The 22,869-nt window shown below is 46.9% G+C and overlaps 1 protein-coding gene across 4 annotated transcripts in view; it reads right to left on the minus strand.

The window, feature by feature from the left end:
- DENND4C (DENN domain containing 4C) overlaps positions 1-22,869 on the minus strand; it is a 2,555,958-nt gene that overhangs the window by 113,949 nt on the left and 2,419,140 nt on the right. For all 4 annotated transcript variants that reach the window (XM_069625964.1, XM_069625963.1, XM_069625962.1 and 1 more), the window contains one exon: positions 2,568-2,718. In XM_069625964.1, the coding sequence (XP_069482065.1) occupies positions 2,568-2,718 (151 nt within the window). The remainder of the gene's footprint in view (positions 1-2,567; positions 2,719-22,869) is intronic.

Genomic DNA, 22,869 nt, shown 5'->3' on the forward strand with positions numbered 1-22,869 from the left:
CATTGGCAAAATTGCCATCAAATGGACAACAAAACGGATATTAGGTTTGTTGGATTGGTCAAGGTAATGAAGTCACCGCGCAGTGGCAATCTAACGTTGAAATAACGCAGGTTAGAAGCAAGGCTTATATGTAAATACCGAACTGTCCGTTCTGGTCTGAATTTAGATCATGAGTTTGCAGTCTTTTTATGAGCAGGCATGTTTTCATGTGCATGTTACTGCCCATATTGTTATTTGTTAATTATGGCCAGCAGCTCGAAGTGAATTGTGAAACATTGCCAGCTGGCTTTCAATATATATGTGCATATGATATGAGGCACTTCAACATGACCCAAATGTGGTAATTAATTGTTCAGGTATTAATGAATGCACAACCAAGCAAGCAGGGCGCACGCGTACGACATCCACTTAACCGCAATATACTCTTCAAGCTAAGTGGGCATTATTCGAGCATAGACTAAGGAAAGCACAATCGGGGGATTTGTAAAGGACATTTCATGTGAAACCAGTGGCAATATTGCCTGTACTTAAACTCTGTGCTAATATATGTTAGGAGGATCTTGAGCACAACATTTTGTTATCGTAATTAAATATATGTATAACCTACAGATGTAAGCTAAATACATAATGCAATCAAGGCATGATGTTGAGTATATATACACATTCCATATTCAAGGAGAACATGCAGCATTAGAACTGGGCTGGAGCGACAGCCGCCAACTCCACACAGTTGCTATAAACCCAAGATGGAGGCAGTAAGCAGCCAATGCTTGCGCGCGAGCAGCTTGGTCTAGTCCCATGAACCTATATATGTTTAAACAACCACACGGCGCTTAGCGTCTGCATACAGAACTTCTACATGTTTGACAAGGTAAGACTCTGAGCACATAGTCCCTAAGACTTTCGCGGAATCGCAGCTTCACAGTATGCAATTGGAGTTCATTTTGGATGGCTAATTGAAGTTTAGTAAAGTTGGTGTACATATGTTTGTGCTCTCTTTCCCTTCTACTTACAATCATGGCCAATGACTTTCGTCTCACCAATTACTTTTAATGGATCTATCTGGATGGACACGGTGTTCTTTGTGATCGTAATAGTCAATTACCGCAACTGCGAAGGATTAGAGGTATGTTAAGCAGTTATCATTTGTTAATTGGTAGTACAGTTCAGTATTTTGGAGAACTAACACGTACTGTTACGTGAAGCATTATCTCTGTGCTTTACTGCAGATTTTCGCTTATCCTACGGGATACCAGCTGGTAATTCAACCAGACTGCATGTATTTAAGATTTTGTGAATACCCATAGCAGATACAAGGTACTGTTACACAATTTGGTTTTTGAACTTTGGCGAGCTGTTGCTTTGTTGTGCATTTATTACATTTTTTGTGACCATCAAAAAGAGATGCTTTACTAACTGTTTTGCAATCTCTCTTGACCCCTTACCCTTCTCTTACTCCCTTTCCAAATGTTATTTCTATTATTTTTTGATGAATTATTATTTTCAATTGTTTTGATGATTTTGCATAAATATTGATGTTCAAATGGTGTCTATTCTTGGGCATACATGATGGACCCATGATTTTCTACAATTGTTTACAATCATGAATATTTTGTTGAATTGAATTTGATACATATTGTCACTTGTCACGTCTTGCTGGGCATCTGGATTAACAAATGTGTGCAATCTGTATTATATCTTTACATTGAAGATTACATTAATCAGCCTCTGAAGAAGAGCAAGCTTATGCTCGAAACACGTGTCAGGCTGAATCTATCAGTTCAATGCTAATAAACTACGTGTGCATTGGAAGCATATTTGGATTGATCACAACTGGCAATGTGTGACTGGTTTTGTATCAATTACAAATATTTATCAGCATCTAAGTCAGGGTGCACGGCAAGCATGAAGAACTGGTTGGAAGGAACCAGATTCTCTAGGTAATGTGGGGTGTCAGCTAATGCTACAGGTAGTGAAGGCAGTAGTAGTCCCTTCCTACACAGGAGCACAGGCAAGGTAATTTATCAAGACAGCTGTCAAATCAAATAGTACACGCAAAGCTGAGTAGAACGGTACAAAGAAAAACACCAGCCAGCACAAATCCTACATAGAACAGTAGTACACAATTTGAGTGAAAAAATGTATCTTCAGTAAATTATTGGTTTATTCAATATAAACACTCAATGAAGTTTTGAATTTTACTTGATGGGAACTATTCTGCTAGGGCAAACACTTGAGGTTTGATAACAACCATCTGGAGTCACAATCATACTCACCACCGTAGGTAGAATGCCGGATTGCTTCCATAGCCCTGCAGGTACACAACCACTACCCCTGTAAAATAATGTCATCATACGACAACACAGTGAACTTGCTCACTTTTCTTGTTGGCACTCTGAGTGGAGTGGGCACCTTGGCCACATAGCTTCTGCTCCTGACTGTCCACAACTGACATGCCAGCACCTCTGCCTGGGATCTCTCTTGTACTCTGCTTATAGATGGCATCAAATAAACGCTGCATAAAAATCTAGCAACAGCACTGGATTATCGGATTAAAACTGGCTCACCTTTGCCGTTTCTCATCTGGTTTACATTTATGTACCAAAAGACTGATGGGTTTGATGACATCATTATGCTGAATGCTGAGTGTGATGTTTTCAAGTAAACTGCGTGATTCGTGTTGGTCATCGAAAACTGCAGGCTTCTTCACTGCGGAATCTTGTAAAAACACAATGGCAAATTAGTTATATCTCGGGGTAAAATACAAACATGGAATGATAACACAAAGCATATTCATTTTACTGTGCACTGGGTTCTGCTTTTTTTAGTTTTTGTTTTTTAGCATTACACAGAGTGAATTAAGTCTAAAAGCATGGCTTATTCAAGGACTGTTCTCAATTAGCAACATTCAACTTTGGGTACCCGTGCAAAAAAAATAAAATAAAAAAAAGTCTGACAGTTGACAATAACCAAACTGGTTATGCCACAAAAGGAGAAACAATGCACGGAATTCAAAACACACTGAGCAATATGTCAGTTTAGGGAGGCTAATCAGTTGTCTTCTGGTTCATGCAGCATGAAGCAAGTACTGAAAGTGCAGTGTGCTACCTGATGCAAGAGTCCGGTGAGTCGCTCTGCTGAAATCGTGAAGGCGAGCCATGGATACCAGAAGCCTTGCCCCCCCTGCTGCAATTTAAAATCACTGTGGCGCATGGCGCATGCACACGTGAGCAATTGCTGATAAAATGCAGCCTGCAGACCATCGATTGGGACAGGAGTTGCTTGTAGAACAAGCAGTGAGCAATGTGTCTAATCACATACTGTACTGTACTCGCACTCTGTATTATTAACTAAGGGGTGACTAAGTGGCAGGTATTTATTGCACACAATGCACTGCAATTTACGCGGTGTCCCAAAAGAAAAGGGCCATCTTGAGCCAGGGACTTAAGGCTCTAGTAAGCTCACAGAGGCTCCACATTTAGATGCATCTATAAAATAAGTGGGAAAATTACAGCATTTTTTTTAAAGCAAATCATATGGATAAAGACCAGCAGGTGATTAGCACCAAAAGCCTATTGAAGTTGCAGAGGGGCCAACGACTACTGCCTCAACGGAAATCAAGGGGGAGAGAAAAGGACCAATGGAGTAGCCAAAGTACACAGAAATTGCAACTATAGCCGTAGAGGTCCCAATGGGTATTGTCCCACTGGTAACAAATGAGGAAGGAAAGGAAACAACAGAGGTGCTAAAATCCACAGTAACAGAAGACGCCAGTGACAACAACTCTGTTGATGCTACAGTCTCCAAAACAAGGCGATAAACTGTAGCAATGGCCTACACGAGTAAACTTGGATAAAGAGCTATTAAATACCAGTAATCTATAAGCGTCCCTGAATCTATCTTTGTAATCAGAAGGAGAGACGAGTGGGAATGAGACTTTCACATCAACCCCCCAGAGAAATTGTGCTGCCAATGCAGGGATGCTACAGATATTGATGGCCATAGTTATGTGTGGTAGTGACCTGTGAAGAGCCGCTCATAAACACAAGGAGGCCATCAGTCGGGTGGAAACCGCTGTACAATCACTCAAAAATTCTGCTCCATCTACAGAAGTGGACATAATGGATGAGGAAGCGGAACTTCTGCAGACAATACATCCCACTGATAAGAATACAATTTCAGATCAAATTTGAACAGACAGAAATATCTTGCTAATCATTTCGGGTGGGAGTGGATCAAACTGATGAGGGGCAGCGGTACTTACTTGACATGGAGAGCAATAGAGAAAACGACGACAAGCAAAAGAAGAACCTTTTGGAAAAAGAAATGCAACAAACGACAGCCTGCTAATAAAAACATGGGTTAAAATACATCCTCCGCAACCGTCAAATTAATATACACAGTTAAGGGCAAATATGATGTCATGGAAGTCTATTGCCCCAAAAGAAAGCATGGAAAAGAAGAAACTACGGTCCCCAACCCTAGATACTAATAAACCCACGATGGAGGCAGACATGGAGCAGGATAGTGCCACATATGTGGAGGTGTAGGAAAAGTATATTTATTTATTGGATATTAAAATGCACCTATTCAGTAACTGGTGTTTCAAGGCGCCACAAGACAAAAAGAGGAGGGGTGGGGGAGGGAACAGGGAAGAATAATATCAAAAACAGTCCTAATAGGCCTTGTGTCATTCAGATTGTGAAAGTGCAGTAAACAAGTAGTGCACAGGAGTAGGGAGGGGTGCTGGACGGACTGGAATGCGATAAAACTAAGTTCGGAAGGGAAGTGCAGGTCGTGCGGGTTCCTGACAGCCCACCAGGTCTTACCTGGCAGCCTGTGTGGCGCCCACGAGCAGTACTCGTGATTGCACCGGCACCGTTATCAACAATGCCGGTGCAACCATGCTCCCCACCCCCATGGGATCGGGAGCCCGGCAATACCGCCACCCGCAAATGGGAAATTACCAGCCCATTCAACTCGTAATGGGTCGGTTATTGCCCAATCATGGGTGGCGGGGCCGGTAGCGTGCATGGCGGTAGCCGTGCCTGCCATACAGGCACGGCTAACGCCAAGCTCGTAATGAGGCCCATTGTCATGCGGCAGCCCTGGAAACTGTGGAATAGGTGGAGAATCCATTGAATGTTCTTGCACGTTACTTTCAAATGTGCGTTAGCGGTCCAGTGTCTGGACCAACATGCCCGCCTCCTGGATTTACTGGGAAGTAGTCAGTGGCTCGGCGCGTTGCAACCCTCTTCACTCTAAACGGTACAACGCTTCATAGTACTCGCTCCCCCTTCCTTGTCCTCCCCGTTGCCTTACACTTGTCTGCTATACTTTGTTTGCAGTTCGCCGGCTTTCGCTACGCTGATCATCAGCTTCTTGCCTATCGTAGCAGCCTGCAGCTCTCACGCTGCCTCCGATGCCGATCCTCGGCTTCTTGCCTCTCTTAGCCGCCCGCGGCTCTCACTTTGTCTTCTGTGCTGCTGCCTGGCATTTTCATTGCTGTGCCACTATTGTATTATCTAGAGGCTCCTTGCCGCCGCAACACCTGCTTCTGCTCTTTTGCCGTTGCAGCTTCATGCAGCTGCCTCATTGCCGCTCCTCGGTATTTTCTGTGCGGAACAGTTCTCAGCATTTTCTTTATTTACTTAGTGTGCTGTTCAGCACTGGAGGTCAGCTGTGGTGTTTCTGCTGTTCCCACCATGGCTCTGTGACTCTATAAAAAATACCATATGTGCCTGGAGCCTTTTCTCAGTATTCGCTCTATCCTTTAATCCTCTGTCTCTGCAACCTGACTTCTTCTCCTTGACCTACTGTTCCTTGGACTCCAGTCTTGTCATTAGAACCCTGCTATTAAGGAAACAGACCAGCACTTCAAGGAAGACACCAACTATCCACCAGCATAATGTCGTGACCTGGGTTTTTCGGCCATTCAACTTTTCCCTGGGCTGGGGCTGCCTCCACGGAGTCCCCACTGCCTGGCAAACAGCAACTAAGGCACAGTGGCCTCTGGGGGAGCTCACCCTTATCTCTTCCAAAAGAAGAAGGGAAAGAAGGTGGTTTCAAGAAGGAAGAAGCTACAGCGGAGACAGAAGAAGGTCCAGAAACTGAAGGAATCAAAGAATCCGAGAGACATCAGCAGGGGAGAGGGAAGGAAGAAGATAAAAGGAGGGTCTTGAGAAGCTTCTGGAACTTAAGGAGATCCGGCTCAAGCCAGAGGGGCCGGGAGGCATTTCCAGAGGGAGGCTCCTGCAGAAGAAAGACCTACCCCACACCCCCCCACACTCTGTTTTAAAAAGCATCTGATCTTTGGAGAGTTGGAGCTAGAACACCAAAGCACTCTAGCAGAGAGGTATTAAGAGTGAGAGAGCTGAATGTAGCAGTGTCCCAGGCCCCAGAAAACATGGATGATGCAGAGGGTCTTGAACTTGATCCTCAAAACAATGGATAGCCAATGAAGAGATGTTAGGGCTGGAGAGATGCGGCCCCTGGGCTTGAGGGCAAGCATAAGCCTTGATATGATATATGATATGGCATTTATAATGCGCCTATACACAAGTGTTTCAAGGCGTGACGAGGCAAGGGAGGGGGAAGAGAGGGAAGATAGACAAAGCTCCTACTAGGCCAGGTGTCATTCAGAACATGCAAGTGCATGGGATGGGGAGGGAGGAGAAGTCCGAGGGGGAGAGGAAAGTGCAGTACATGGGATAAGAAAAAATAAACAATAAGTAAAAGTATGGCCAGCAGGTGGCAAGTGCAAGTGCAGACATCAGGTGTCAAGTGCTGTTAGTGGGACAGTAGGGATACAGAAAACAGTCCCCAAGTGCGGGGGTTGCCAGGAAGGCAGTGCAGGAGTGCGACTGGCGGGGGAGGGGACCTGGGCCCGAGATCAGAGGGTGGCCAGGTAACCAGTGTAGTGTCAGCCAAGGAGTCAGCAAGGGAGAGGAGGAGAAAAAGCAGAAGCAAAGAGAAAGGTTTTGAGGTGTTTCTGGAACCGAAGAGGATTCTCCTCAAGTTTCAGGGGGCAGGGAGGCTGTTCCAGTGGGAAGCCCCAGCCGAAGAAAGATCTACCACAAACTCGTTGCTTGAAGAAGCGACTGACCCTGAGGGAGTTTGAGGCAGAAGAGTGAAGAGCTTGAGATGGAAGGTATTTAGGAAGAGAGAGTTGAAGGTATTGAGGCCCCAGGCCCCAGAAGGCCTTTTGGACAATGCTGAGGGTTTTGAACTTAATCCTCGCAGCCACTGGGAGCCAGTGCAGAGATTTCAGTCCTGGAGAGATACGATCCCTGGGCTTGAGGCCAAGGTCAAGTCTCACAGTTCTGTTCTGGATAAGTTGCAGAGGGCGGAGAGTAGAAGCAGGCAGATTTAGAAAGAGGCTGTTGCAATAGGCCAGCCTAGAGAGAACCAGAGCTCTGGAGTCAGTGAGCTTCTGGGGGAAGGAAAGGAAAGGCAGAATACCTCTGAGGAGGTGCAGCTGATAGTGTTACTTCTTAGAGACGTCAGAGATGTGAGGAGAGAAGGAGAGTGTAGAGTCGAAGATGACCCCAAGGTTTTTAGCCTTGCAGGTGGGAGCAGGAAGAGGGCCAAGAGAAGCCGGCCAGAGAGCTACAGGAAAGGGGGGAGCAGGTGTGCCGATGAGGAGAATCTCACTATTACTGGCATTAAGGCAGAGGTCATTGGCGGCACACCACTTCTGGATAGCAGACAGTCGGAGATGAGGGAAGGAGAGGAGGAGGCCGAGGGTAGCCTGAAGATGAGCTTGGTGTCATCCGCATAGCACTGAAAGTTAGGGCAGAGAGTGGCAATGCGGTGGGCCAGGAGTGCCAGGTATTGGTTGAACAGCCAGGGAGAGAGGCTGGACCCCTGGGGGACACCACAGGTAGAGAAAAAGATAGCGGAGAGGAAGGATTTATGCAAATTGAGGAAGAGGCTGTAGCAGTAGTCCAGCCTAGAGAGGACTGTGGGATGTTTCAACCCACTAGTGCAGGCCCTGCAACATTCCTGTGCGCTGCTTACATCAGGAACATCAGAATGGCCGCCTGAGAGAATTTTGCTTGCTAAAAATCATCCAGAGGTGCACAGGAAAAATCTGAAAAATAGGCTGCCATCCACTTTTGCCTATGTCAGTGGTAACACAGGAGACCACTGCCCAAAACCCATCACTTGGCTGCCCACAGAGCAAGGCTGACTGCAAAAGCAACACAGAGCTGTGTGAAAATCCGTTTTTTCTTGGTTGTCAAATGTGCAAAAATCATGGCTCACAAACCACCCAAAAGATCCAACCTCCTGTTGGGTGTTATACATCATTCTACTTCAAGAATGCACATAAATATAATGTCAGCAGGAGTATATGTTATCAGATAAAAACCCACTTTTGAAGATGGTTGCTGGGAAGAAATCTGTCAAAAATGGGTGCAATACCGTTACTCGCCTCTGTCAGATGCTGGCGATCTCTAAATCTGACAGGAGAAACTGTGTCTCAAAAGCTAAATTTGCCAAAGAAGGGATTTCCATCAAATGCAATATAGGGTGCCACACATTGATTTTCATTGAAAAAGACTGAAATTGAAGATATGTTTGCTTACTTTAAATTTGTAACTGTAATTTTGCACAAGGGTCAATGTTAAAATGGACTATAAGGTAACCTGATTCAGCTAAACTTCCAAGAGGTTTCCCACACTGAGCTTCAAATACATTCCACAACTCTTCCCTAAACAAAGGAATCTTTTCTCCTGTGCTTTGCGGAGTATCTGACAGCCAAGTGTGAAAGGAACTGGGAGGGGTACTATGGCATGTGGCTCTTGGAAAGAGACAATGAGTCCTTAAACGGAATGGAATGCTAATTCGGGTGTGACTGACATCAACTGCCCTGGCAGGAAGACCAGTCATGTGACTCTCTGACTCAGCCAAGCTTTGGAGGCGGGCCAGACTGAAAATGTGGATTTGAAACTGGACAAAATATATGTTTAAGGAAAAGACTTATAAAATATTGTACCGAACTGACAAAAATATGAGACTTAAAGATTATTAAAATGAAAAATTCACTCACAGTTTAAAACTAATCTGGAATCTGTGCGACAGTTAGAGACTGAACCACATTTTTAATATTGTAGCCATTGTGATTATGCTAGGAACATGAAACATTACAGGAATATGCCCAGAGGGTATGTGCATGTATGTGTAAAAAAATCGTACAGATCCGAAAATGTGTAACCAACCAAAAGCGCGAAAAATTGTCATTTATGAACCAAAACCCGTAGGAAGATAAGATTTGGACAGAACGTACCTTAGTCAATCTGTCATGTAATTACGTATTATGAACAAGTTGTGCATATGGGAAATATGTTTTTTGGGAAAAACAGATTTTCTGGGTAAAAGCAAAGGGGAAGTTCTTCCCTAGATTGTAAATGGCAGCATCACTCTGACACATGATGACACCTCATGACACACTGTTCTTTTCTAAAATCAGGGGACAGGGAAGTCTCTTACCTATCAGATCCTTGGAGGGTTGGGCATAGACAATCAGCCCCCCCACCCACTTTGGAAAATTGATAAATAGGGACTGCTGAGGACAGGCAAGAGACACACTTTCACTCATCAACTGATCCACTGGCGAAGCACCCTGCAGGAAGATCCAGACTCCAGAACCTAGATCCAGACTCCAGAACTCTGAAGCAGAGACCTAACCCAAAAAGCTGAACCTTTTCAGCAGGCCTTTAAAATCTAGCAACCTGAATTAACCCCTAAACTTCCACGGGGCCAAATCCATTCAACAGCCTGGCTGAGCTGTTTGCTGCTTCTGGCCAACAACCTTTGCTAGAACCCAAGATCCAGATCAGTCCAGCAGAGCTGTAACCCAGAACCTGTCAGATCCAGTCCAAGAGGCCGCACAGGGACCAGAGTGCTGGGAGCAGAACCAAGCGCCCGAGACCTATCCGGTGGCGTAGCGAAGTCCAGTCCAAACCTTTGACGGGTCCATTTTAAACCAGAGTTGTGAGTATTTAGCATAGAACTGTCCATAGTCATCTCTTAGTTTAAAGTAATCCTATTCAACCCATTCCAACATATCCAGACTGCATTGTAGAATCTCTTTTGTCCATTCTGAATCCTTTCTCATCCATCTAATCCTGTGAGAATTGTTAGTGTAAGCCAACCTGTTTGTAATTCAAAGTGCAATTTCATAAGAAATCTTGACTCCATTTGAGAAAAATCAATCTCTACTAAAACCCCTGTAACTTTTGAACCGTACGTGCTAGGAACACAATTTAAATGTCATTTTGAAGCTAACATCCTCTGCTTTCAAACAACCCCAAAATGACATTCCAATTACTTATAGTATTCCGTAATCGCGTTTCCCGTACGTAGAAAAGTTGCAGCAAATTCGCATTTGGCTCAATTTCACTCCATATAAAAAAACAGCTATTTCTTGTTTTCACCTTCTGAATTTCGTTTTCCATCTGCTAACCATTCAACAATCATTGCTAGTGATTCCCTGAACCTATCCAAAGCAACCCTCACTTGTTCTGAATTCAATTTAGCGAATTAAAATCATTTTAGCATTTTTCCCATTCAATTCAAACTCCATTTAAAAGCAATTGACCTGTTTTAAAATCATTACTGTTCTCTCTAAGCTTGCTGGGGCGAATCGGGATTGAAACGGCAATTGGTGATCGGTATTCCTGATACCTGTGTGCCCTCATTCATCTCTTCATATTGCATATTGGGGGGAGTGAGTAACAACCGGGGGAAAGAGTGATTATATTGTCTTTGGTTGAATTCATATCAAGTTTCCTTCTGTGTTGCATTCTTTCCTATCATTGCATTTCCTTGAACCACACAAAGTTATTTCCTGCATTATGCTTCCTATTCCTACTCCTAATTAATTAAAGAGATTGTTGATATTGTAATATTACCCATTGCTGATCATTGTTCATATTCATAAGTGTGATATTCAGATATTATCCATATTTATAAAAGTATGATATATATATATTGTTCAATTCTTCAAATAAATCTTTTAAATAGCAAAACAAACCTATTTCTTGTTTCAGTGAGACCGGGGGAATTCAAAGAGAGGGGCGTTATATAAGGGTACATCATCCAGAATTAAAAGAACTTTTGACATAAAAATATATAAATAAGGGTTTCCATTGGGCATCCCATACTAGGCATTGATTTAGTTGGAGTGCTGGATTGAAGTCACTTACAGGACCAAGTTCTGGAGACATTGAGTTTCTGGGGGAAGGTGAGGAAAGGGAGAATGCCTCTGAGGAGGTGCAGCTGAAAGTGGGCCTTCTTGGCAAGTTCCGCAATATGAGGAGAGAGAGAAGTTGAAATGACATTAAGGGCAGGGAGTGCGATTTGAGGAGAGAGTTATCACAATGTTCATTTAGTCTGGCAAGAAACCTATGCATGAGAAAGTGTCATGAGGTCACTGATGTGGGAAGTTCAGCTGTGGTAAAAAAAGATTAAATAGGGGAACAAAGACAACTTCTGTTTGTTGCAAATCATATACATATTGGATGATGGTGAGACCGCTCCTCTAAACTGCTCCACCATATTGTCTATTTTGAGGATTATTCTTCAACTGAGTGTAGTTAACTCAGCTGATGTGGATTCAATTGCATTTATCCGTAAAGGTCCATAAATGTATTTGTACTCTACACATGATGTGGATTGGACCATAGATTATGCGTCGTATTTTTTAAAAATGGGTTATTTAATAGAAAGATCTATTTATTCAGAGTCAGACACGTGGACTAACGTGAAGGACCAAACTCTATTAACGTCATGAGAGATGTGCACAGATGTTATGTCTCCATTAACAATCAGGCACAAGAGGAAGTAGTGGCAGGAAACAGTCCTTCATGGGACTGGGTGCCAAGAGCCATAACAAGCAAAGGATGATGAAATAAGGTTCATAAACCAGTCCCGCACCACGTAGCATTCTTGTCATGGAATACAGGAGGACACTCAAACGAAGGTTATGCCATTTTAAAACATGAGGTAATTTTATTGCAAGAGACCTGACTAACAGAAAATATCTATATTCATGGATTCTCAGTAATTCAATATAATGCCAAGATGGGAGTGAGGGGGAGCCCTTATGGTAGCATACTGATTGGATTAATCATACATACAATTTCAAATTAATCAATACATGGAGAGTAAATAACAAACATATAGATATGCAGTGAAGTCATAAATATGTGAAAGAAATGATAAGTTACTCACCGTAGTGACTAACGTACTCTTAGTCCGTAGTCCCCTTTCCTCCATACTGTATGGGCGATTACAACTGAATATAGCCCGAGGGTGGAGAGGAGAACCTCCTTAAGCGAATAGGTTCCCCGAGAACCGCCTGTCCGAAGGCCGCATCAGATCTAGAGCCGGCATCCAAACAGCAATGCTTACAGAAAGCCGAGGGAGAGACCCAAGTGGCCGCCCTGCTTATGACTTGCCAAGGGACATGGCGCTGGAATGCGAGGGCCGTTGCCTTGGCCCTGATTGCGTGGGCATGCATGTTGGCCGGAAGTGGCTTGTGCTGGCAATCGTACGCTTCTTTGATGGCAGAGATCATCTAGCAGAATATGGAAGCCTTAGAGGCCCGATAGCCTGGTCTTGAGTCTCCGAAAGTGACAAACAGGGCGTCTGACATGCGGAAGCCCTTAGTCGTGTCCAAGTGGAATTTTAGGGCATGCCTGACATCCAGGCAGTGCAGCACCCTCTGTGCTTTGTCCTTGGGATCAGGAGAAAAGGTAAGAAGGACTATTTCCTCGTTCAAGTGGAACGGCGATGGAACCTTGGGCAGAAATGCTGGGTGCGTCTGCAGGACTACCTTGTCCTTGTGAAAGGTGGTATATGGTTCAGAGGCGACCAGCGCCTGGATCTTGCTGACTCTGGGAGCCGAGGAAGACCGACTAGTAAGGCCGTCTTGATGGTGACCAGCCTGATATCCACAAACGCCATGGTTTGTGCACAAGGGCACCCAAGACTATGGGAAGGTCCCACACAGGGTGCAGTCTCTTAACGGGCGGGTAGAGCCTAGCAAGACCCATCAGATATTTCTTGACTATAGGGTTGAACGAGGAGAAAATGCCCTCCTCCGAGTTCCTGTAAGCCCTAATGGCTGCAAGGTATGTGCGGCAGGTGTCCAACTGCACGGCTGAATGAGCAAAGTGGAGAGCATGTCGTCCAAAGTGCACGCCAAGGGGTCGATACCTTTGGAGTCTGCCCAGTGGCAGAATCTGGTGCATTTGCTTTTGTGCTGGGCCCTGGTGGTTTTGCTCCTGGTGCCCTGTATGTTCTCCAAGTTGGCTTGTGAGAGGCTAAGATGCTGCTGCATTAACTGCTCAGGTACCACACTGTGAGGGCGAGTTTCCCTGGGGCAGGGTGGATGACTCTGCCCCCCTGCTGCACCAGAAAATGTGCTGGGCCCGTCAGAAGGTGAATCGGGGACACCTCCGAGAGGTTGAGTAGCTCTGAAAACCAAGGCCTGGCCCATGGAGCTATCAGAAGCATGAGGAGTCGCGAGACTCCATGATCTTGCAAATTACCCTATGGATCAGGGGAGTGGACGGAACGGCGTAGGTTTTCATGCCTGTCCACTAGAGATGAAATGCATCGCCCAGCAAGCTGGGGCCCTGGCCTTGCCAGGATATGAACTGGGGACTCTTCTTGCTGTGCCAGGTGGCAAAGAGATCCACGTGGGGGTGACCCCACCTGTTGAAGATCTCCTGAATAACTAGGTCATTTAGCTGCCACTCATAGTTGTCCACTCCCAACCTGCTGAGCCTGTCCACCTACAGGTTGGATTCCTCTGGGAGGTGACTGCCGTGATGTAGATGTCGTTCTCCAGGGCCCACTCCCACATGCTGATTGCCAGTCTGCACAGAGGGGATCTGATGCCTCGGTGCTTGTTGACGTAGTACATGCTGGTCGAGTTGTCTGTCTGGATGAGGACAACCTTGTCCCTGAGAAGTTGTAGGAATACTCTGAGTGCTAGCCAGAGGGTGTTCAGATCCAACCAATTGATGTGGTATTCCTGCTCCTGTCGAATCCAGGTGCTGTGGACCGAGAGATCGTCCAGGGTGGCTCCCCAGCCCTCGAGCAAGGAGTCTGTGGTGATGGTGACCTGCAGGGTGGGCAGCTGAAAGGGCTTGCCCCGTAGGTTGCAGTCCCTGGAGCACCATGTTAGGTCTGGGTGGGGAGATGGAGACGTTGATCATCTCGGATTGAGAGGCCCTCTCCTAGTTCCATGAGGCCGCGAAGTGCAGTTGAATCCTCCTCATCCTTATTTTGGTGTGCGGATCGGCTAATAGGACCGCTGCCAGTAGACCCAGGAGATGTTGGTACCACCATGCCGAGGTCACCTCTCTGCTGAGGAAGTGGGTGGTGGCCCTCTTGATGGCCGAGATTTTGTCCTCCGACATGAAGCCACGTGTCCCAGATGAGGCCCAAGAATGTCAGAGTCTGCGTGGACTGCAGCTGCGACTTCTTGAAATTGAGCGAGAAGCCCAGATCGTGTAGTGTGTTCAAAAGGGCATGGGAAGAGTGGTGAACCGCTTCCGGAGATGGAGCCCTGACAAGCCAGTCGTCGAGGTATGGGTAGATGTGGGGGCCCTGCGCTCTGGGGAGGGCCGCCACAGAATTTGTGAGTCTGGTAAAGACCCTGGGGGCCGAGTTGAGGCCCAAAGGAAGGACCTTATATTGAAAATGGTAGCCCACAATCCTGCACCGTAGGAAAGAACGATGGGGCTATCAAATCGGGACGTGTAGGTACGTGTCCTTCAAATCCAGGGAGCACATCCAGTCTTCCTTGTCCAATGTCTCCGCTATAAAAGCTGGCGTAACCATCTTGAATTTTTGGAGGGGTAAGGAGAGGTTGAGGGTGGAAAGGTCCAGCACAACTCTCAGGCCCGCCTGTTTCTTCTTCTGAATGGCAAAAATCCTTGCGTAAAAGCCAAAGCCTTGCTGGGAGGCTGGGACTTCCTCCACTGCCTGGCTCTCTACAAGCGACTGGATCTCTGCCAAAAGAGTTGCTGTCCCAACCTGTGGGAGCAGAGGGGAGGAGGGAGGAGAGGCTGGGATAGGAAGGCGGTACCCTGTGGATACTACGGAGAGGATCCAGGGGTCCGCCAAATTCTTGCGCCAGAAATGTGTATGGCGAGCAAGCCTGCCCCCCCACCAAAAACACATGGACCCGAAGGGGCGTGTCATGCATTCTTTCCCTCGTAGGCTGTCGCTGAGGAGGGGGACTGGAAAAGGCCCTTGACCCCCCCCCCCCTTTTTGTTGCTTTTGTCGGCTCTGAGACAGTGAGAGGTCTGCCTGCCTGGATCCGCGTTCCTGGAAGCCGCGGAACGCTCCATATTTACGACCCCTTTCCAAGCGCTGCTGAGATTGGGTGTACGATTTGGGCGTGGTCTGTCAGGTTGGATTAGGACTTTGCCGTTTGAGAACTGTTTTTCTTTTTGCCCAGCTCCTCGTCCTCCGAGGAGTGGAAGAGGTCCCCCCCTTGAAAGGCAGATCTAGAATGCGATCCTGCACATCAGGGTTGAATTTTGTTGCCTGGAGCCAGGCTGTTCTTCTCAAGTCTGTGGCAATACAGATGGCACAGCCTGAGATGTCTATATGAGCCACTGTGGATTCCATGTGCAATCCATGTGCCACCCGCTTGGCTTCCGCTAGCCCCACCTTAAAGCGTGATTGACAGTGGGTGGGGAGTTCCGGGAGGAAGAAGTCCGCAATTTTCTGGTTGGCGGCAGCCAGCATGGCATCAGCGTTGGGCTGACGTAGATGTAAAGAGGCGTTGGAATAGATTTTCTTGCCATATGCCTCCAAGATCTTCTCCTTGCCTAGCAGCGCCACAGAGGAAGAGGCCGAAGAAGACTGAGGCTTGGAGTATAGTGATGCTGCAGCAATCACTGAAGAGTGTGCTTGAGGATGGGCCGACAGCAAGAGTGTGTCCCCTCCACCTGCATCTACTTGGAGTCAAGGCGTCGATTGACCGGCTGGGCCGAGTGGGACTTGAGCCAGCCCTTCTTGGCCTGGGAGACTACATCAGTCTGCATAGGAATCCCTGATTTGGCAGAGGGGCGTCACGTGAGGACTTCAGCCAGAACCACCTCTGCCGGCTGCTCGACCTCGGGTTGGGGTAGGCCCAGGTACTCCGCCAGCCCCGCAATACGTTAGTGGAAGGCCCTGGCTGAGGATGGCATGTCCGGATCCTCCTCGTCCGTATCCTGTGGATCTGGAGGATCCTGTGGAGGAGGAGGAGGAGGAGTAGATGGCGCCAGAGGCTGGGGTACAGGGACCGCAGCCAGAGGCTGAGGAGACGGCAGAGGTTGCGGAGTTGGCTGTGGTACCGCTAGCACGGCAGGAATGATTTCCCTGATTGCGTCTTTGATGACAACCCCCATCTGAGGTGACTTCATGAGGCCAAGGAACTTCTCGAAGAGCACCTCCTCACTGGCCAAAGAGGTGGCAGGTGGTGCCGATGGGTAGCGGGGAGCTGCTGCGTACCCTGTCCATATGTACACCAAGGAAAGCCGCCCTGCGCAACTGAGGGGTATACTGTAGGCCACGTACCTAGTTGAGGCCAGTCACACCTCGACACTCGTTCTTAGCTCCCATTTTGTCGAGCTGCCTGCCGCGTGCCTGCAACGTGGTGCTCAGCCCGCTGAGCCCTGCCTCTTCCGAGACTCTTGCGTGTGGATCACGAGGCCTACCCTGCTCCTCGGGCCTAGGCCCAGTAAGTGTGACACCCTTGACCCGTGGGTCAGTAGAGCTGCGTTTAGGCACCCCCTCTGACGTATTGCCGGTATTAGAGCATAGCCCCTCGGCCATGGTGCCGCTAAGAGGGCGGAGTCCCTTGGGCATAGACCCAGTAAAAGAACCTTCCGGTCCCTCAACACTGCGCCCGGGAGGATCCCTTGACCCGAAGGCCAGTAGCTGAAGATGCCTCGGTGCACGTGCCGGTAGAAGGACCTGACCGGTCCCTCCCGTGCAGGAGAGTCCCTGGGAAGGAGTCTCCCTTGAGGGGTGAGATGGAGAATATAGGCCCTATCTTGGGCCAGGTTCGATGCTTCACAAAGTTCTTGAGATCCTCTGGAGGCAACCTCTGGAAGAGCTACCTCCACCTGGATAGTCCTTTCTTCAGCGCCTTCGAGGACAGCAAGTCACACGCCGAACATGATTGCCAACCATGGTCTGGGCAGAGGGCGTGGGGGTCTGAAGTTGGGAAGAGCCCGTTGCACGATGGACACCTGCTGAACCCTGTAGAAGTCGACATGCGCCGGGGAGGAGCGTGACGCCTGAGGACCGAGTACCTGAATGATAGAAAAGACAAAGAAGAAGTATCCGCGTGTGGAATTACATGGCCGAAGCCAAACCCAGGAGCGCTGGTGAATTCGGCCTGTTCCCGCCGATGTGGAAAAGGGGACTGAGATGTGGGACCGGAGGGCGGAGTCAGGGCCGCGCATGCTCCCTGGGCCGCACCCCTGCGCGCCTCTAAATTTAAAGGGGAAGAAGGTTTTTTATGGTGAAAAAGGTTCTGCCTCCTGTCCCTTGGAAGGGACGCCCATACAGTATGGAGGAAAGGGTGACGGGACGTAAGAGTAAATTATGCTTATTAATTAATGCGTATATGCCAACGGGGAGATTGGGGTGCGGGGGGAGTGTGATGCCTTAATAGAACAATTAGGATGGATTATGTGCAGATGGAGAGAAGAGAGGGGAAATGCTCATAATAATAATAGGGGAGATTTTAATTGTCATAATATTCAAAACACAGGCAGATTACCAGAAGGACATAGCAAATGCAGTGAGCTTATCAATGTTTTTAAAAGGGGTGGAGATGTGACAATTAAGTGGAACGAGTTTATGCTATCCCATAACATGATCAATGCAGAGAGCTTGCATTGAGGGAATAAAATAATGAGACCCACATCGCGTAATGCGCGCAATTCAAGCACCATAGATGACTTCTTTGTAGATAAGAGTATAACATCACATGTAAGTAAATTTCAGGCCAGGTTCAACACCTTAAGCGACCATGCCAAACTGACTACGACAATGGAATTTGAACAGGAATTGTCCAGAAACAAACTAATCAGAAAGGTAAGCAGATTGTCTGGCATTGGAAAAACATGATTTTGCTTAATGAATATGTAGAAAACTATCAGTCAAACTTATTTATTTATTGGGTATTATAAAGCACCTACACAACAAGACAAGAGAGAATTAAGGGGGTTGGGGAGTACAGGGGTGAAGAGTAACAAAAACGGTCCTACTAGGCCTTTTGTCTTTCGGATCGTGCAACTTGATCGAATGCATGGATTCATCTAATATAGATACCATCATGGACATTTTTCTGTCTCTTGCTAATTACTATGGCACAGGCAGACAATATAGGATTGCCAGGGATGAATGCAAAAGGATAATACCATATGATGCGATTGCTGCCAGGAAAAAACTCCTATGGAAAGAGATAAGGAAGATTGATAGCAATGTTATATACTCTAGACATAACAAAAAGGAGGAGCTACGCACATTGAAAAACGTCTATAGGAATTGGATTAAAAATCACAAAGCATCCTTTTGCTCATCACAATACAGCATTATGTAAAATGCTTTGAAAGCCAGCGATACAAAAACATTTTGGTCTAACAGCTATAACCAGGCTGGAAAGTTACAAACTATTAATCCCATCGCCGAAGAGGTGTGGTCGGCAAATATAAGAGAACTATGTTCATAGAAAGCGATCCTGCATAGTGAAGGAGATGAGTAATTACATGTATATTTTTGAATACTCTATTGAAGATATAATAGAGGATTAAAAATGTATCCCCTCTAGAGCTCCTGGGCCAGATGGTCTGGCCAACTCAGTTTTTAAGAAAGATCCATGCTCCTGTGCACCAATACTTCCGCGGATGTTTCATTGAATCTCTGCCAGTGGGTGGATTCCAAGCAAAATTGCATGCATTATACCAATACACAAGAAAGGGGTAAGAACAGAGCCAGGGAACTACCGACTACTAGCTGTGCTAGATGCTGCAAGCAAATTATATGCACATTTCCTGCTTAAAGAAATGGGAACATGGGAAACTGGGAATCAAATATTATATAAATTCCAGACTTGGTCGGAACGCTGCATAATTTAATTATATTACAACAGCTGTTTGAAGGCACCAGGACAAACAGATTTAAATCTATATATAGCCCTTGATATTCTAAACCGAAATAAACTATGGAAGAAGCTTACTAAATGGGAAATCCCAAATAGGCTATTAAAAACTATCAACGACTTATACAAAGCTAATGTGCTTCAAAGTAAGGATGGTTATCGAAGGCACACTTACAAAACCTATTACTATAAATCGTGGCCTTAAACAAAGTTGCGTGCTTGCACCAGCATTGTTTAATCTGCATTTAGCTGATTTAAATGTATTAATTAAGGCTCATAACTTCCCACCTAAACTTGGATCAGAACACATTCTTTGGCTTAGCTGCAACCAGGTAATTCTAGATCGAACACCAATTGCGTTGCAAAATATATTAAAAGGTGCTGGCGTGCTAATCCAGGAACAAATATCTATTAATTAACCAGGCAAAAGCAAAAATAATGGCCTTTGGTAGGACAGAGATGAAAAAGGCCTTCTGGTTTATTGAAAATATGAAAATTGAGCAAGTCCCATGTATGTTTTAAATACTTCGGTGTAACCATTTACGGTGGCAAAGTCGTGCCTAGTATTAAGTTTAACAAACAGGAGGGCCATTTGTAAATTTGCAGCTATAAAGCATTTTGTTAATTCTCAAGGAGGTATTGCCATAGACGGATTTAAAAATATATAAGGAGAGTATCACTCAAGGAATTTTGTATGGTTTCAAATCCTATATGAATCTGAAGTCTGGTTGGTTAAGTGTGGTCGAAGGGAAACTGTGGTGCCCTGTGCTTGGACTGGGGGGTGGGGGCGGGGGTCCCAGTACAAGCAATCCGATAGGAACTATGTATTCCTTCCCTAAATACACTGTTTGAAATTAGGCAACGTATTTTGTACTAAAACATGGTGTTCTTTGAAGAAGATCCTACCATGCTATCAATCCATAAATGAAGACACCTTTTTATTTAATTAAAAAAAAAATATTATCACACTGCGGAACTGAGTGCATTTGTAAAGGAACAGGAAATATTCATGCCACTATAGAATGGCATCGAGAGGAAAAGGGCATATTGAGCTACATAATTAAAGATCTCAAGAATCAAGCCTTTATATGGGATTGAAGAACCAACATTGAGTATTTGTCAACCAAAACTATGTACTCCCAATATGCCACACACATGTGGTTTCATACTCAAGTCTACGCATATGTATTCTTCCTCTTCGTTAGAACCAGATCCCTTCTTTGATGTTGCAAGGCTCGAGATCTGAAATTCCCAGTGATAAGCCACACTAAGCAGGGCGATCACCTCTGCACCCAGCCCAAGCCAAACCGGCCCGGCAGACGAGTCTAGAGGGCAACAAGTGGCACTTGCACAACACCAGACTCTGGTGGTGCTGTGCCAAAGAGGCAGGGGGTGGGCTGGAGAAGCACACTGTTTGCTTGCAGAGCCGCCATGCCGCCACTCCCAACCCTCCCCCTAAAGTATCCCTGCACCCTGGAGTGAAGAAAGGCGACTGTGGAGCAACAGGGTAAAGGCTATCCCAACCAGCTCTACGCCATATTGGGGTCATTGTGGGCCTAAAACCAGGGTGGCTTTGATCTGCGGTGAATACTTCCATACCCAAGTGCAAGCCTCGATGGACAAATGAACTGAGATAATCCCACCGCTGTGTGGTCCCAGGCATGTGGCTGCAAGGAGCAGGGCTGTAACCAGAGGCACAGAAGGCAGAGGAGGTTCAGGTACCTGTCCCAGACGTTGCAACCAAGAAGAGAGAATTTTAAAAAACTCTGAAGTGGGCCCATTCCAAACGACCCCGGGTGGAGAGAAAGCACTAGCAGGAGACAAGTGGGCAGTTTCTGGGCACTCAGCACAGAGAGGCTGGTTGGCAGCAGGCACAGCGAAGTGGCCCCAATGGTGGAGGGCTCCTGATGGTGCGCACCACTTGCCTCCAACCCCAAGCATCTAATAAGTGGATACTCTCCATGCATCAAGCTACCCACTCTGTTTTCGGAGACCTGGGACGTCTCGTGCACATGACTTGTCTGCAACTGTTTTGCTGTGAGGCCGCCTGGAGAGTTTGTCGTGCATTGTGCAGTGTCTGTGTCTATGTCTGTGTCTCTCTCTCTCTCCACCTCTCTCCACCTCTCTCGCTCCATGGTGCTCTGCCTCTCTTCTATTTACTCTAACTACTACTCTATCACCTATCCTACCTCTTCCTGGAAGGAAAAAGTTCAAAACAGATCTGCTGGTCTCCAATCTATTCCAGCCCATCACTGACACCTACGTCAATGCTTCTTCCAGACAGACTGTCACAGATATCCTCTTTGTTGCTCCCTCTCCAGCCTATGGACTCTGCACATGGTCTCTGTCCTCTCCCCTTTCTCTTTGTCGCCCATTAATGGTGGCACCAGATGGAAAGTACTCTTGGCATGCTTCTCATCCTCTAGGTGCATCATTGATGTCGATCAGAATGGCACTGTCATGGCCCAGGGCTCTCAACCCAACCTCCTCCTTTTAGGAGTGTCTTCTATCTCACATCAACGTCCTCCCTTCTCCTTCCAATTCTCCGTCTGCCACTCCTCTTGACCCTTCACCACCAACTGGCGTACCACATCCCTGTACCCCTCCTCAGAAGACCTTCAAAAGGTGGCAACCAGCTTCACCTAGCTACCCTCAACTCTCGCTCTGCTGTTAAACACTCCTATGCTATCTGTCTCCTTGAAGATTTGACCTTGACGTTCTTGCTCTCACTGAGACGTGGTTCACTGCCAGCTCTGTCACTGCTTTTGACACACTCCTCCCTGAGGCCTACAAGATCCTCTCTAAGCCCAGGCCTAACCGGTCTGGAGGCAAAGGGGTCTTGATCTTCCCTGAATGGGTCCCTGCTACTATCATTCCCATGCAGACCTACTCTTCCTTTGAAGGCCTTGTCTGCAGGCTTGGCGTCTCTCCAACCCTCTCGTTGACTCTCGCCACCATCTACATGACCCCTGGTCCGGTCACCCTCTTCCTCTCAGAGTGTTCTGACCTCACCTCTTCTCTACTTGCCTCCACCTCCAAGCTTTGCCCCCTCAGAGACTTTAATATTCACCTTGACTCTCCTGATTCCGCCACTGGACTCTTCCGCAGTCTCTGCGACTTTCTTTCCCTCACCATTCATCCCTGCGGCCCGACGCACTCAGCCGGACATACCTTGGATGCTCTCATTTCAGCAGACATCCCCAACCCTCTCAATACACCTATCTCCTGGTCTGACCATGCTCTCCTGTCCTCTCACATGGATCTCCTGGGTCCCCTCGGCTAAGCCTCTGCCTGCACTGCAAGTCTCCTCCTATGGCATTCGACCGATTAAGCGTGTGTTAGTTGCTGCTTTGCTGCCACTTTTATTGCCCCTCCCGCAACGGACTCCCACACTGACTCTGCCCTTGCTAATCTTCATCTCTCTATCACCAACATCCTGGACATCCTTGCCCCAGTCAGGAGGATCCGCATGAAGCCTAACTCCAAGTGCAATACCTGGTATGACACAGGCCTAGCCTCTCTGAAACTCAAGTGCAGTGTTGCTGACCTGAAGTGGCGGCATCAGGCACATCCTCCGACAGATTGGCCTGCCACCTTCTCCAAAGGCAATTCAGACTCTCCATCCGCTCGAAGAAGAGGGCCCATATCTAAGCCTGCATCTCTGGAGCCACTAAAAGGGGCA

This window comes from Ambystoma mexicanum, chromosome 6p (genome assembly GCF_040938575.1).
Source record: "Ambystoma mexicanum isolate Mex_15411 chromosome 6p, UKY_AmexF1_1, whole genome shotgun sequence".
Taxonomy (NCBI): Eukaryota; Metazoa; Chordata; class Amphibia; order Caudata; family Ambystomatidae; genus Ambystoma; species Ambystoma mexicanum.